Source organism: Balaenoptera borealis (assembly GCF_965194805.1).
Source record: "Balaenoptera borealis genome assembly, chromosome: 6".
NCBI classification, from domain to species: Eukaryota; Metazoa; Chordata; class Mammalia; order Artiodactyla; family Balaenopteridae; genus Balaenoptera; species Balaenoptera borealis.
This window is the reverse complement of record NC_138863.1, coordinates 56285171-56302769: the sequence shown is the minus strand read 5'-3', so window position 1 is coordinate 56302769 and position 17599 is coordinate 56285171. Positions and strand designations below refer to the sequence as shown.

At 40.4% G+C, this 17599-nt stretch overlaps 1 protein-coding gene across 4 annotated transcripts in view; it reads right to left on the bottom strand.

The window, feature by feature from the left end:
- Positions 1–3226: 3226 nt before the first annotated feature.
- NFE2L2 (NFE2 like bZIP transcription factor 2) overlaps positions 3227–17599 on the bottom strand; it is a 40034-nt gene continuing 25661 nt past the window's right edge. For all 4 annotated transcript variants that reach the window (XM_082395641.1, XM_082395639.1, XM_082395638.1 and 1 more), the window contains exons 2-5: positions 6962–7228; positions 6271–6360; positions 5392–5583; positions 3227–4974 (exon numbers count right to left, since the gene is read on the bottom strand). In XM_082395641.1, coding sequence (XP_082251767.1) covers positions 3727–4974; positions 5392–5583; positions 6271–6360; positions 6962–7225 — 1794 coding nt within the window. In that variant the 5' untranslated portion in view covers positions 7226–7228 and the 3' untranslated portion in view covers positions 3227–3726. The remainder of the gene's footprint in view (positions 4975–5391; positions 5584–6270; positions 6361–6961; positions 7229–17599) is intronic.

Sequence of the window (17599 nt, the reverse complement as noted above, 5' to 3'; positions counted from 1 at the left end):
GTGTTTTGCAAAAGTGGGATCCTGTTAATACATTAGGTTGATTAAACTTGGAACTGAATAAAAAGTACCAAGGGTTGGGGGGAAGAGTAAGGTAATAGGTAATATATGCCATTTTTGCTTAATATATTTTCAATCAGGTAATGGCAAGGGTGCATTAAACTGCATTCACCTGGTAGAAGTTAAGTGGGCATGGTACTGAAAGCTAGCTAGGAAATAACGGATTTACCTGTATGTGCTATTTTACTTCTAAAATTTACTGGTAATGTGGATAGTGTTATGTATAAGGAAGTGGACAGCTTAATGAGAAATGGTTAAATTTCACTACATCCACGTGTATAGCCATTACAATAAGGGTTTATCACAAAGATGAAAGAACTATCAGATATCAACTATATCTGAAAATTCGAATACACGGAATTTTCATGTTTAAAAATACATTGTATTAGTCTATTCTACCAACAGAAATGTTGAGTAAACTGCATCAAAAGAAGTGATCGGTTATTTGCATTTAATCTGTTTTCTACTCTTTTAACATCCTTATTTAGTAGGTTATCAGAAAAATGCAATCAGGATTTTGTTTGATTCTGAGAGATTTTGCCTATCAGGAAAAATTTTAAGTTCAGAACTAACACGGTGGTTTGTGACCTTGATCAGGTTGTTTGGGGTTTCTTTTTTAATGCCATGCTCCCTTTGGCAGTTTGGTGATGGTAGCAGACCTCTTAGAATGTTTTTTTATATGCATTAAATATGTTACTTTGAAAGTAGTTAACCAAAAATCAGGTTTGATTCGGTAATATGTGCTCTTAAGTGTCAGGTAAGGCTAGTGGTGGGTCTGACTTCTTTAAGTGGTATTTTGAGATGCTTGGCAACAGTAATCTGATATTACCTGCTGTCAGTAAGTGATGGTTAAATGGGATAATGCGTTTAAAGAGCTTAAGCTGGCTCTTGGTCCATGGTCCCTAAAGATAGTATTTTTGGTAATAATCATGAGTACTGTTTTAAGAATGTGCTGAAGCGATACCTAAATTTTAAAGGGTGACAAAGTTAATGCCAATGGGAGGTTTTTTCCTCCACATAGGATTAAAGTTCTTGTGGTCTTTAATTTTTTTCCAGTTCTCAAAAAGTGTTAAAAAGCTGAAATTGGCCTGATAAATATCTTTAAAGTAAAAATGATAATATTTTGTATATGTTCTGAGACTTAGAAGAATGGGTATGGAAGTATTATAAGGTACATTTGAGCAGCTACTCCACAGACTTCAGAAAAATCTCGGCAAGAATTTTATATAACAAATGCAGTGTCATGCAGTTAAGATTTCTAATAGGGTGTACCTCAATGTAAAAGGCATAGGTACACATTTTAAAATTAGGAACTGCGTTCAGGTAAGGTTTAACAGTTGAATAGCCAAGTTTAATCTGAGGAGTCAGATAAACATTTCATGATCAAGAGGTGAAATCTACTTCCAGTCATGGGTCAGGATTTGTTAATTTTAAAATTTTAGTTCTATGTAATGCAGTATGTATAGTACTTCAGAGTAATTTTTAGGCACTGAAAGGTTGTGATCAGTTATCTTCAACTTGCAAAGTTCTAAAGTTTGACTAATGAATGTGTGAGTGAAGGCATCTGCTTTCATGATAGTAGAAATCTGGTCTGCCTAGGTGTTCTTCCCCCTTGGGGGGGGGGGGCAGTAGATAGTAGGTACAAGTTAACTCCACGTGCTCCAGATGGGGGCTGCCGTTAACAGATTGTTGCCATCACTCCCACCCATAATTTTGTTTAAGGGCACTTGATTCGAGATGAGATTTTTGTCTTTTGAGGCTGGAAAAGTGATGTCTCTTCCAGGGATCTCTAGAACACCACTATGGGAAGGAATTCTTGACCACACAGGACAGACCACAGCAGAATCTCCACATTTGAATGCCTAGATAGTTCTCGAAGTCGTTTTCAACCCTGAACTTTCGGCTGAGTCAAATTCTTATTAAGCTGGTTTGACTTTAGTTTCTTTCACTTTCAACCAAAAGGCATGCTAATAAAAGGCTGAAGAAGAAAATCTCATTTATAATGAGTGCTTACTATTAGCTAGGGTCAGTACTTTTTGTGGAGTAATTCACTGCATACTTATCCCTGCTTTACAGATGAGGAAGCAGCCTGGGTGCTTTGCCTCACTGGAGGTCATTCTTGGAAAATGGTAGCAGCCCAGGCAGTCTGGCTCTAGGGCCTGTGGACCTGTACACTATATTGCTCCTAATGGATTGATAGGACTTTTGGTGAATAACCTGCACATAGTGCTTATTTTAAACATGCTGAGCCCTCAGGTGACTTCCACTTCCCCACTTCAAAATGAAACCAAACGACATGAATGAGGTATCTGACCAGATGAAAAAAATGATCAATGCTGTGAATGGTTTCTTGGGTGGCCTGCAGTCTCAAAATTTTGAGGGGCCTTGCTATTGTACCTGCTGTTTACATATTTAATCACTGGATATGTCCCAAAGTGAACTGGTTTTACCACCTAAACCTTCTAGCCACAGTCCTAACCATCTCTGGGCAACTCAGTTCTTTAAGATGTTCAAGTCCTTGAGTCTACCTTCATCCTGCATCCATTCTGTTGGAAAATCCTTTTAGTTCCTCCTTAGAAACATGCAGAATCCAGTGCCTTCTCACTACTGCTATCACTCTAAACCAAGACACCCTACCCCATGTGAATATTTCAGAGCCTCCCCATTGGTCTGCTCCTACCTTTACCCTTTAGACTACTGCTGACACACAAGGCAGAGCAAACTTTTAACTCAGATGTTACCCCTACTTAACACTGCCAGTAGTTTTCCACAAGGTAAAAAAGCAAAGGTTATGAAGGCTTAACAAGGATCTGTGCCATGTGCTTCTCTACTGACCACCCTTTTTCTCCCCCTCCATGTTCAGCCATATAGTTCTCAAACAGGAAACAGGCCTCAGAGCCTTCCAACTTCCTGTGTCTGTAATACTCTTTTTGTTAATAGGATGGTTCTCCCACACCTTCAAATGTATGGCATATACCTTGATAGGAGTAAAAGAACCAGTGTTTTCATGTCAGAGTATATATAGCATTTTTTTTAGTTGAGATATACTTGCTGCTGAAGAGAAAATCTTTTTGATATACTCTATTTTCCTGTATCTCCAGTACCAATTTAGTGTAGTGCTTTCCATATTATTGTCATGAAAGATTGTGAATGAACTTCGAAGAAATAATTTAACGGTCATAATATTCCTTTATTAGTACCAGCTTTTCAACTAAATTGTCTTTTGCCAGAGCTAAACAATTTAATATAAAAAATGCCATTTTTTTGTTCATACAGTATTTATTTAAAAAAGTACATAGTGGTTAGTTTTGCAACAATTTGCTTTTAGCCAGATGTATCATACAAATCTATGAAAGTAACAAATGAGATAAGAACAGTATAAATAAGGAGTTTTTGTAGTATTTACATGTATATAGAAACTAGCCCCAATGGTGTTTTAAGAAATTAAGTTTGCAGTTAAAGTGAAACTACTGATTCAGCATACTGATAACTTATTTTAATGCTTTTTGAAGTTTTATATTTTCTACACTAGTTTTGACTATAATTTTTGCATAGAATTACTTATAAAGTATATTTCTGCATTTCACATCACAGTAGGAGCTTTTAGTATAACAGTACAACAACAACAAAAAAACCCACTAGCTCAGAAAAGGTCAGATCTGCTCAAATCTAGTTTTTCTTAATATCTGGCTTCTTACTTTTGGGAACAAGGAATACATTGCCATCTCTCGTTTGCTGCAAGGAGTATTCACTTGGGGAATAAGGCTTTCCATCTTCATCACGTAGCATGCTGAAGACTTCAAGATACAAGGTGCTGAGTTGTTTTTTCAGTAGATGGAGGCTTTTGTCATTTTCTCCTTTTTCTTTGAGCAATTTTTCTTTTTCATCTTTTAAATGATCTAAATCTTGCTCCAGTTCCACTATATTTTCCAGTTTTCTTTTTCTGCAATTCTGAGCAGCCACTTTATTCTTACCCCTCCTACGTATATCTCTAATTAATGCAAGTTGAGCCTCGTTGAATTGCTCCTTGGACATCATTTCATTGAAGTCATCAACTGGGAGGTTAATGATTTTTTCTACAGGAAATGGGATATGGAGAGCTTTTGCCCGTAGCTCATCTCTCGTGAGATGAGCCTCCAAGCGGCTTGAATGTTTGTCTTTTGTGAATGGGGTTTTTCGATGACCAGGACTTACAGGCACTTCTTTCTTTGGTGTGTTTTCACACTGGGCATCACACACTGGAGCACTGTTCCTCCGAGACGATGACAAGGGTTGGACTGTATCCCCAGAAGGCCTTACTGGCTGTGTTTTAGGACCCTTCTGTTTGACACTTCCAGGGGAACTATCTATCTCTTCCATTTCAGAATCACTGAAGCCAAGCAGTGTGTCTCCATAGATGGAAGATTCCACTGAGTGTTCAGGTGATGCCATGCTGGGAGATGCCATGCTGGGACTTGTATTCAGTGATATGCCAGAGTCAGAATCATTGAATTCTGCTGTTGCACTTTCAGGGTGGTTTTGGTTGAAGGCTTTACAAAGTGATAGATCAGAGATATCAATGGGCCCGTTTAGAAGTTCAGAGAGTGACTGGCTTAAAGTGGCAGAGGAGGGCATGCTGTTGCTGGTACTGGGCTCTGCTATGAAAGCAGAATAAAATTCATCACCAAAATCTGTATTTACTGTGGCATTTGAATTTAATGAGTTCACTGTCAACTGGCTGGACTCTTCTGTGGAGAGGATGCTGCTGAAGGAATCCTCAAAAGCATTGAGAAAATGTGGACTGCAGTTACCTACTTCTTTTTCCAGTGAGGGGATTGATGGATAGAAATGATAATTGTTGTTAATTTCCGTCAGTTTGGTTTCTGGACTTGGAACCATGCTAGTCTCAGCCAGTTTGTCATTTTGAATATTAAGACACTGCATGGAAAAGAAGTTTATACTATGTTAAGTCAAGGTTAAGCTATTTTTAATAGCTGATAATCCATATCTGATGGTAATCTCTCCCCACCCCCATTCACACCAGGCTCTTCTAGAATTCAGAGGTAATTCCCATTTCCAACAGATACTTATGCCTAAGCATATGTATTATTTTCAGAGTTCCCAGGTCAGACTTCGGGTTTATAACCTGATCTGTCCCTCAAGACATCCAGTCCATTTAACTAACAAAAGTTCACTGAAGTGAGCATGGGCAGCTCTCATGACTAATTTAAAAGCACCCTCCAATCCTTCCTATAAGTAGGTGGCATATAAATAATAAACAACTGGAATGACTAATTTAAAGGGACTGAATATAAAATAGCATCTTTGGTATTTATTATATTAGATCTTAGTTACCTGTAATTCTGGAATGGATAATAGCTCCTCCCAAACTTGCTCAATATCCTGCTGCATATCGTCTAAATCAGCAGTGGCTAACTGAAGGACAGCAGTTTCAGGTGACTGAGCCTGATTAGGAGCAATAAAGACTGGGCTGTCGATGTGGCTGGGAATATCAGGAACAAGTGATTGAAACGTAGCTGAAGAAACCTAAAATTGAGAAGGCATTTATCTACATGAATCTGCCACCAGCAGTGGATGGGTATGCTCCAAGGCCATCACAACATCTTAGACTGGAATTGGCTGCAGTTCTGTATTTCTCTACTTAAAATGGTGACTTACAACTCCTATTTCTATATAATGAAACAAATGTCTTTGTCCTGCCCAGCTGACTCCAAATTTATTCATTTACTAGCTTAATTGCTTTATCCTATGCATTTGAAGGTAAACTTCAAAATGGGTAAGAACAATCTTTAGAATTTAATTTGTATATATGTATGTAATACCTAGTATAGTGCTTCAGACAATAAACTTATTAAAATTGTTAACCAAACAAGTCTTGGTGTACTACCCAGCTTGCTTTTTTACTCACCAAAATTTATTTCTAAGTACCTATAACAAAAGAGTTATAACTTGTTTCCACGGTTATGCTCACCCATCCCTCTGGCTATGCAGGAGTAAACGTTTTTGGTTTTGTATTATGTGGGGGAAGGAGGGGTGTTATTTTTTTGTTTTTTTCAAATCATGAAGTTACCTATAGGCTAAGGTTTCCTTGGTAAAATTTGCTCCTGAAATAGTTTTTCTTTTTTTTTTTTTAAATGGAGATACATCAAAGGGACCAATATACAATATGTTAGATATAGTTGTGGAGATTTGCTATTAGCTAAATGTTAATACCTCATTGTCATCTACAAATGGGAATGTCTCTGCCAAAAGCTGCATGCAGTCATCGAAGTACAAATCATCTGGTTTGGGAATGTGGGCTACCTGCATAAAAGAGAAAGACACAGAGGAAGAAAAAAATTGTTCCGTGTTCATAAAATGTTTACAGTCTAGTTAGTCAAACATTTCTCTTGTTTCAGAAGTCAGTTTAGTATAGTAAAGAGCACAGAATCAAACCAGACTATCTAGTTTCAAATCTTGGCCCCTGCCCCCCAATTTACTGCCCAGTTTCTGGGCAAGTTATTTAACCTCTTTGGGCTTCAACTGCTCATCTGTAGATAAAGTAGGATAATGGTAATTAACTCATATAATTGTTGTGTTGATTAAATCAGTCAATATTTCAAGTACTTTAGTAGAACAGTACCTGTCACAATACATGAATAATCCCTACTACAACAGTCCTACTACTGTCACTACTGTTGCAGCTGTTTGATCCTTATAATTACATAATGTTTTTATAGCTTACAAAGCTCTTCCATGTAATTTATGTCCTCCTAATCCTTACACTCTGAGGTAAGTCAGTCAGGCACTGAACTCATCAGTAGGCTGAGGTTGGGAAGTTGACTTAATAAGATCATGAAGTAAAAGGCAAAGCTGGAACTCAAATCCAGATGTTTTACCTTCCCAAGAACTGAGTACCCTGTACCTGGGAGTAGTTGGCAGATCCACTGGTTTCCGACGGGATGTGTTGTGCTGGCTGAACCGGGAGGAATTCACCTGTTTCTTCATCTAGTTGTAACTGAGCGAAAAAGGCTTTCTCTTGCTCCTTTTGCAGTTGTTCTTGTCTTTCCTTTTCAAGTTTTTTCTGTTTTTCCAGCTCATGCTCCTTCCGTCGTTGACTGAAGTCAAATACTTCTCGACTTACCCCGAGATCTATATCTTGCCTCCAAAGTATGTCAATCAAATCCATGTCCTATGTTTAAAACAAAAAAGGAAGGAGAGAGACCATGGTTAAAATGGTTTTAAAATGGCAGATACCACATAATTTACATTATGCCATTGCTGATGGTGGGGGGTAGGGAGATTACAAATAAAATCTGAATGGGAACACAGATCCAATGTTCTGGAAGGGCACAGTTAATTCTATTCAACATATGTATCTTTTTTTTGTAAATCACCTACAAATAGCTATCCAATGTAATCACTTATTACTTGGATTATTAACAATTTGGGTGATGGTAGAGGTCACTAACAACAAAGTAACAAATGTTGCACATTAACATTCTTGAATTAAAAGAAATCCCACACTTGTCTAATGGAATAGAGAAATTAGAGCAAGCACTCCAAGCCAAGAAGCCAAGAAGTGGAGTTTGGAAAACATGATTGAGTATGTGGAATTTTTCCCTAAACTTGATTAGCAAATACCAGTTTACAGGGGAAAAAAAAACCCCAAGTTAAACTGTCAACCTAGCAGTTGTGAAATACCACCTTTCTTTTGGTCTTTCCTACAGTGGATTATCTTTTCCCCATCATTTCTCACTACTTCTGTGTCTGTGGTTACTTATTAAAACAGTTTCCTCTTTTTTTTTTTTTTTAATTAATTAATTAATTTATGGCTGTGTTGGGTCTTCGTTTCTGTGCGAGGGCTTTCTCTAGTTGCGGCAAGCGGGGGCCACTCTTCATCGCGGTGCGCGGGCCAATCACGATCGTGGCCTCTCTTGTTGCGGAGCACAGGCTCCAGACGCGCAAGCTCAGTAATTGTGGCTCACGGGCCCAGTTGCTCCACGGCATGTGGGATCTTCCCAGACCAGGGCTCGAACCTGTGTCCCCTGCATTAGCAGGCAGATTCTCAACCGCTGCGCCACCAGGGAAGCCCCCTTTTTTTTTTTTTTTTTAATAAATTTATTTTATTTATTTATTTTTGGCTGAGTTGGGTCTTCGTTGCTGCATGCGGGCTTTCTCTAGTTGCGGTGAGCGGGGGCTACTCTTCGTTGCAGTGCGCGGGCTGCTCATTGCGGTGGCTTCTCGTTGCGGAGCACAGGCTCTAGGTGCATAGGCTTCAGTAAATGCGGCACACAGGCTCAGTAGTTGTGGCTCATGGGCTTAGTTGCTCTGCGGCATGTGGGATCTTCCTGGACCAGGGATCAAACCCGTGTCCCCTGCATTGGCAGGCGGATTCTCAACCACTGCGCCACCAGGGAAGCCCCAAAACAGTTTCCTCTTGACTTGAGTTTTAGCTCCTGAGGTATGAACAAATTAGTAAATTCAAGTCCTAGCGAATGGTAATCTTGTGTGGGTGAAGCAAGAGATTGCCAAAAGAACTGGGAAAGGGGTAGTGCTCACTAGGCTCACTCCCGAGAAATCATAAATAACCCTCTTAATAACACAAACCAAAAAAATGTGGCTCTAGGGAAGGATGGAAAGTAATACGTTCTAAGATATGGGGAGAATTGTACAATGAGGGAATGGTTATTCTGATTTATATTACAAGGCTAGGCTTAGGTTACCATGTCCATATTTTCCTAACCACAAATGTGTCAAAAGCAATTTTTCTGATTTACAACTTTAGTTTTTGTAAAAGTCTGAACAGGTAGGAAATGTAAATCAGTTTCCATTTAACAAATCATCTATGTTGAAAATAATGAGATGGAGACTGGAAAAATTGACAGAGAAAGGGAATTGGGATCTGAAGGCCAGCAGACACAGTGTGCACAGACATCAAACTTTGTATTGCGGTTCGGACAACAGCTGGCAGCACTGGGCTGCCCAGTGCATTTACGGCTCTACTACTTTCAGCCTCCAAAGGACAAAAAGCAACGTGGCTGTTGCTTCACTGAGCAGTCAGGCTATTTCACCCAACAAAGTACAAGCACAGACCAGCCAGCCTAGAGGCAGCCCAGCTAACTGGATAGTAGAGGCCACCTCTAGCCTTGATTGAAAGTTGGTGTTAGAATCTTAAATGCTATGAAACCCTGCTCATGAGGTTCATTATTCTAGCTTTGAACAGTATAACTTGTAGTACAAAGCACACACAGTAGGTATAATTAAAGCAGTATCTGTAGCTCTTCAGAACTGGCTAGGGTATACCTAACTGTTTGTAAGCCAACATCTATTAAGGGCTTTCTATATATGCCAAGCATTGTTCTAAGTACTTCAGATATACACAAACCAACCCTCAAAACCACATACAGAGAACATGTATCCCTATTTTACAGATAAGTATATTGAAGCTTAGAAAGAAGACGTACTACGAGAAAGTGCCAGAACAGGGATATATACCCAGGCATGAGTACAATATGAGTCAATCTTGGACTCCTGATTTTTAACCACTAGCCCACACTAAAAATATGAAGTCTGATCATTGGACAGTGGTTCCTAAGTGGGGCAGGAAATAAAATCCATTGTTGTATATGTAGACTTTGCCTTGACGTATTGGTGGTGGGAAGAAGTGGCCACCACCACTTTAGAAGACTGGATTGAGCAAATGTCACCTGGATTATTTTCCTGGCCACAAGCAACAAAATAGAAATCGTAGAGCATTCCGTCATACGTGGCTATCTTCTCAGGGGGCTCCCCACTAAAATAAAACGTGAGAATTTCCATTTTAAAAATAATTTGTTTCCACTTTAATAGACATGTTTACACAAAGGTCATGTGAAAAGAGAAAGGCCCAAGGTATAGAGAAACCTACTTTAAAATTCTAATTAGGTTGGGCCATATCTTCTGGGGGAATCTAGCTATAGCTGAGTATCCTGTCTGGGCCATTCTCCAAACTGGAGCTAACGACCAAGGTGCTAAGGAGACGTTCAGGGTGTTCACTGCTACTAAATGCTAGCACAAAAATTAAGGAAATGCATACTCAGGCTATCTCAATTGAACTCTAGTTTCTCTATAAAATAAGCAGTACCTGTTGCCACCTCTCAAAAACTGACACGGAAAGTGCATTGAGCTCTTCAGAAGGTCAACAATAGAGAAACCCAAATACTTGTCCCTGCACCTGGGGGTCACTCTGCCACATCTGCCCTCACTTCCCCAGACTGCCCTAGGCCTGGGGCTTCTCCTTGTTAAGAGATCCCAGGATAAAAACCAGTACTCAGTTTTGACTTTTTCATAAAAGAACTGAAAGAGCACTGAAGAATTTATGTTGGAAACACCTCACAAATATGACTAGTCCAAAGTATTCCTAGAACCCAGAACTATGGGTGGGAGTAAACTTTCTAATGTAATTTACTCTAAAATTGTCAGTGGCAGTCACACCAAGAGTTGATACAACTCTGTTCTTTCCTTTTCCCCCCTTTCTTCCCCATCAGATGAGATGTCTTGAGTGGGTTTAGGTGTTTTAGCTATAAATTTAGTATAATTGTTCCATCCTACCCCTACCATACAGATGTTGGTGGATCAAATGAAATGTGGAAGAAATTTCTCTATAAACTATATGTAAGTGTTGTTATTGCATCCCAACAAGAAGTAGGATGGGCCCTACTACTTGCTGTAAGTGAGACCTAGCTCCAGGCCAAAGGATAATAATGAAGTTACAGACCGAACTGTAGTGGGAGCCTTGAAACAACACTCAGCCATGAAGCTACTTGGTTCCTCCTCAGGGAAGGTCTGAAATTGACCACTAGGCATGTGCATCGTGTGTTGTAAATAAAAGTAAATAACATACACTTTTATGTACACACGCAACACCCTCTCAATTCCTGACATGACTACCCTTCAATGCACAGCTCCAAACCAACTCAGTGTTTTAAAATTTCCCATAACATAATTAGCCAAGGACACCTTCATGGATCCTCATCAACAAATAGGAAAAATAAAACACAAAATGTCATTTGGATCAGCTCTTGAGCACCTGTTCTTGTTATCTGATCTGAAACAATGCTGGACCCTGGGAGGTGGAGGGGCTCCTACAGCCAGAGGTGACCGTCTCCACCAGGAATGCCACCAAAAGATGTTTCAAGTGACAACATCTAATTGTTCTTAATGAAGGCTGGGCAGCCTTCAGTGAGATAATATACCAAAACAGGTTTCAAAGTGTTCTCAGAGGTTTTCATTTTTAAGTTTATTTTTATATAATGTTGAATCTTGCCATGCGAGGTCTCTGAAAGAAAACATCTGCTTAAAAAAAAAAAGCTGAGTTTTAACCACTTTGAATTCCTTTAAAACAGATGTTCTGATCAAATTCAGAATGCAGTAACAAGGGGTTGCTTGTCATGGCCTTGATATATCATATACTGTGTTACTCAGATTTTCACATAAGGTTTGGAAGAAAAAACCTGCAGCGATTTGATATTGCATGAAATATTCAAAGCTTTATGTTGAAAATGAGAACAGCAGAAGTTTGTTGACCCACGACTCACTGGTGGGGAGCCCTGCAGGCCCAGGACTGTGTTCTGTGCTGACCTCAGGCAGTGAGCTGTCTTGAAGGAGCCCCGTGACTGGGCACATGACTTACTCCACAAATGACCCATCTCTCTGCAAAATTCCCGAACCATCTAAGAGGAAATAGTTGGGGTGGTGCCCATAACAAACAAGAGCATGACAACGGACACTGTGGAAGGAAAATGCCACAGGGAGAACTAAACTGCTCTCCCACACTTCAACCTGAGGCACTGCGGAAGCATGGCTGCCCTGCAAGAGGGCAGATAAAAAGGGTCCGGGGGGGAGAGGAGACGTATGGCATCTCAACAGGTATTTCCTTAAGCTTCCCACGGGCAGCACAGGCGCTGGCTGTGAGCCTTCACACACCATATGGAGCAACTGCCGTCTGCCATGCTTGGTGTCTGAATTTTTGTTGTTGCTGTCCTTTTGCAATTCCTGAGTGTATTCCACGTTATGTTGCTAGCTTGGCTTCGACAAAATAAGACAATTTAATAAGAAACGTAAATGTTTGACAATTCACGTTAAATCACCATCTGGCCCAATGGAAACAGTCATATTGAAAATGTTTCTCTCTATATATATATATCCTCATTTGCCATCTGGGTAATCTGTTACACGTTTTATGGGAAATCTGAAGTTGGACTATTAACTCGTACCACTTTAAAACAAATGTCTTTGTTCCAGGATAAAAAGAAGAAAGCCCTTGAACACAGAATCCCATAATAATATGTCTTTTGCAAGCCAATTTTAGTGCTTTGAACAAACAAGCATTTATCATGCTCAGATGATCCCCCAAAATCAGAAAAGATAAAGCAAAGATATCATGATCTCTTCCTAAATTAAAGCAATTCAGTAAACTAAGGCTTTAGAAAAGTATTTGAAATGAAAAATAAAATGGTTTTTATTATATACATTCAAATGTATAAATGAAGCTTGCACCTCCCAACCCCTTTCCCTACCTTCCCTCTCCCATCCTGTTTTGTCCAGAGGATGACAGGAAGGTGGTGGGAGGTTTCTTCTAAAAACAAATTTCACCAATAAACTGTTTTTTAAAAAATTGCACAGATAACTTTGTAAACAGACAATGAAAACTGATCCTCACTTCCAATTTTACAGTATGTGTTAAGACAATGTCTCAAGTGATTCCTTTTTCAAAAATTTATTTTATTTTATTTTTTTTACATCTTTATTGGAGTATAATTGCTTTATACAGATTCCTTCTTAAAATCATGTATTTCCATTAAGAAAATAATAAATCTTCTTTTAAAGTTTATTCTCCTGAGATCGATTTCTCCATCCAAATATTAACTACTGGCATTCAGAGTCTAAATTACACCTGGTAATGCTTTTCTTTCATACATTTCAGTCTTTATATTATGCCCAGGTGGTTATGTTATTCACCTAAAAGCTAAATCTGGTTTAATATTTTTTTCCATAGAAGCTGCTCAAATATTTTTGGGCAAAACCAGATGGAACATGAATCTCATCCTGCCATCCGTTAGAGTATAAACCAAAGAGCTATAGGAAAGTACAAAAACAACTGAGGGCATGCTCGAATTCTGAAGAATTGACTGAACAACAAAGATCTCCTTGATTCACAAGGTTCTACTCTGCAGTCACAAACCTTACTCCTAAAGTAAAATGACACCAAGCAGGTGTGTTTTTAAAATACATCTCGCTGATGACTATTCTATTTCATAAATATTTATCTGCCTATTTACTTCTCTCCTGCTTCATTACAAGAAGATACACAAGACAAGGCCAGTTGTTTTCTCAGACTTCTAGAGAAGGCAGATGAGATGACAGGTTATTCTCTATAGTCTGCCCACATTCAGGTACTTTTGAGTCTACTGGACTGATGTGCTAACTTCTGAATATATTGCTGTAATAATTATGGAGCAGGTGATAAAAAACAAAGATCACAAAAAAACATTTATATAGAATCACAGAATGTTAGAGATGGAAGGGGACTTACAGCCACCTAGGCCAAGTGTAAATGTCACTGGGTTAATTTGTGTTAACTATAGCTCCATTTTAAAAAATAACTGGCCTAGCAACCAGTTTCTATGTCAGCAGACTCCTAATAGGTAACAGTTACCACTAATCCAAGTTTTCCTTCTAGAGAAAACTTACCAGGAATTATTTCCTCAACTTCCATAACTAGCAATTTTTTTTGTTTTGCTTTGTTTTTTAATTTATTTTTATTGGAGTATAGTTGCTTTACAATGTTAGTTTCTGCTGTACAGCAAAGTCAATCAGCTATAAGTATACATATATCCCCTCCTTTTTGGATTTCCTTCCCATTTAGGTCACCACAGAGCACTGAGTAGAGTTCCCTGTGCTATACAGTAGGTTCTCATTAAAATAACTAGCAATTTTTAACAGCATAAAAAATCTCAAACACACATCAAGACATGAATTATTCAACAAGTTAAAACTCTAGGGACTTCCCTGGTGGCGCAGTGGTCAAGAATCCGCCTGCCAATGCAGGGGACACGGGTTTGAGCCCTGGTCCGGTAAGATCCCACATACCGTGGAGCAACTAAGCCCGTGGACCACAGCTACTGAGCCTGCGCTCTAGAGCCCGCGAGCCACAACTACTGAGCCCGCACACCTAGAGCCTGTGCTCCACAACAAGAGAAGCCACTGCAATGAGAAGCCCATGCACCACAACAAAGAGTAGCCCCTGCTCGCCACAACCAGAGAAAGCCCGAGCGCAGTAACGAAGACCCAACGCAGCCAAAAAAATAAAAAGAAACAAACTCTAGATCACAAATTTGCTATTCCCTGGATCACAGATGCATCCTTCTACCCTTTTGTCTTTCAGCTAAAAAATGGTCCAGTTTCCTCACAGTCCAGCTAGTTACTGTGTACAGACATTTTCATGGGCTGCTTCCTGTTCACAAACAAGTTTCTCAGCAATGACTCAATCTAAGAAATGTGATCCAGCCAGTTTACTGGAACTCTCACCCATTACGCTTGTCTGTACACTGTAAAGCATGATGCAAAGATAAAAGCAAAACTGGAAAGTGAATAGAATAGGAACTTGGACTATTTATTTCTCAAGAGGCACATATGTGTTTGGCCAAAAAGAAATCATAAAGGACAGTTAATTTCCAAAATAGCAGGTGATGCCACTGCTACGAAAAGTGGATGGATCCAGCTTTCCCACGGGAAGTTTCATACCTGGATGCCAGCAGAGTTAATTTCTGGTTGTTTGCATTTAAGCAGGATGCTGCTGCTGGGCCTCAATCAAAGGGCTTATGCAAGGGTCAGTCACTATGTCAAGAGAATGGCTTGGTTAGATAAGCAAACTTCAGGACATATTCTCATCTCTTCCCCGTTTTTGAACAAGCCATGAATGTATTCAGTCCTGGATGTTGTCCTCCACACATTCCATCACCATTAGAATGAGTCTCCAGGAAAACATACACGCCCATCTTACCAATATAACCTTCAGGAGCATTGGCTCTAACTCCCTAACTCACTTTACCTAACATACACTGAAATTAACCTAGCGTGGACTAACCAGGTCGTCAGATATCTACCTTGGCTCAAACAGCCCTGTTTGCCCCCTCCTCCTAAAGGGCAGCCCCCATGAGGGAGGGCAGTACCCCAGCACACTGGAACTACTGGGGCTGTTTACTGCTACTTCTGAACTTCCTCAGTGATCCTTCACCCTCTGGGGATCCTGCATTTGTAAACAGAAATTATTTATTTCAATCTTAAAGCTCCTTTTCAGATTTAACTGCCTATAATTAAGCTTTAAAAGCTAAGAACTGGGACAGTCACCCAGGCTTGCTGTTTCTTGCCGCTAGCCAAAGACCTGTGTGCCTATGCTGGTGGTGGCAGTGATGAATTTTAGATACATATGTACTATATATTGTAATATAGAAAGACTCTAAAACACTTAAGTTTTTTTCTTTCTCTTTTTTGTGCATCCTGTTAAAATACTTTCCAAAGGGGGGGGGTCTTTAATTTCTTTTTTAGTGTGAACTTTTTTGAGTATGAAATATTTCATACTAATAGCTAAAAGATCACTTCAGAATGGTGATAGTTATAATAAAGGTGGTGGTCAAGATTAACAAGATTTACTGTCCATACTACCCTAAATGGATCATTAATCCAGCAACCCATCTACTACATACATATAGCTCGCCATTCAGGTGCCAGGAACTGCACTAGGTGCTGGGGACACAGAGATAAACAGAGGACAGTCTCTGATCTCAGTTTAGAGACTCAAGGAGAAACATGTAGGAGCCAAGGCAGCACAGAGGAAGTGTCACTAAACTGCACAGAAAGACCTCACAGGAGTGACAACTGACTTAAGTACACCGGTCACAACTGCATGAACATCCCACCCGCTTAAACAAAGGGTAAGCCGGGTTTTTCCAAACGTCTAGTCCACATGACTATCTGAAAGCAAAGGAGGTTCTGGAGTGGAGAACACAAACGACCCAACTCCACTCACTCTGCTTTCTTGGTCTCCCCTCTTGGTGGCAGCAATCCCACCCCCCCGACTCCCCGTTTCCCCCCAGAGGCTCAGATCCTCCAGCACGAGGAAAATTCTCAGAGACTTCCTCCTCTCATGGGGACTTTTCGGTCAGTATGACTCATCTCAGCTGAGATGGGAATTACTGCTAACGCCATACTGTCACAGAATGCTGCGATTGGAGGGGCCCAGAGGATGGCACAGCCCCTTCCATTTTTCAAATAGGGAAACAGGTCTAGAGGATGAAATGACTTGCCCCAAGGTCAGAGGTCAAGGATTCCAAAACTACTATGGTCTACTTTTCTAATTTTACAAATCCTGCCAAGTTACTTGGCAGAGGGGGAAAAAGATACATTTTTGCTTCACTGTTTCAATTTGCACCTCTGGCTCCAGCTTGCCAGTCTGCAGGTGCCTCGCAGCTTCTATTTGAGCTGACATTTGCAGAGCACTTCATGGATTGCAGGGGTGTTCACTGCAGAGCAAGGGGGAGGTGGCTTATCTTCATCTACGAATGAGCACAATTAGGCTTTGGGCCTCGAGCATCCCTGCCCCAAATTGCATGCTTGGCACGTGGCAGAGCCAGGACCCCAACCAAGAACTGATTCCGAGCCTGTGGGCTCTTCCCACCACTGCAGGACAAAGGCTGCAAACTGCTTTAGCCCCAGGTGGGATGCTAAGGCTTGGAAGCTGGCTCTGCTGAAGCTCAGACCCACCCGTCTTGATGACTCAGGGCAAACCCAGTCAACCGCACACACAGAGCTTAGCATTTAAATCTTCCCATAAAGCCAATATTTACCCCGTACTTTGTATATCTTATGTTAACTGGTCTGACTAAACTGCAAACTCCTTCAAGGCATGACAATGTCTTTTTTTTTTTTTTTTTTAATTTATTTATTGTTTCTGGCTGCGTTGGGTCTTTGTTGCTGTGCGCGGGCTTTCTCTAGATGCGGTGAGCAGGGGCTACTCTTCATTCGTTGTGGTGCGCGGGCTTCTCATTGCGGTGGCTTCTCTTGTTGCAGAGCACGGGCTCTAGGCGCGCGGGCTTCAGTAGTTGTGGCACGTGGGCTCAGAATTTGTGGCTCGTGGGCTCTAGAGCGCAGGCTCAGTAGTTGTGGCGCACAGGCTTAGTTGCTCCGTGGCATGTGGGATCTTCCCGGCCCAGGGCTCAAACCCGTGTCCCCCTTCACTGGCAGGCAGATTCTCAGCCACTGCACCACCAGGGAAGCCCGACAATGTCTTTTCTTAATAGATGGTAGATGTACATAGTATAAAATTTAAAAGTTGCAAAAGTAATCTCCCAGTTATCCTTCCCCAAGGCAACCACTGGCATCAGTTTTCTGTGTTCTTAGGAAGATATTCTATTAAATACACACCCGTAGGCACACGTACAAGTAGCATATAATCATAATGTTCCACACTTATTTCTCCCTATTTATTTTAGAGATGGTTCTATATCAGGGCCTAGAATTG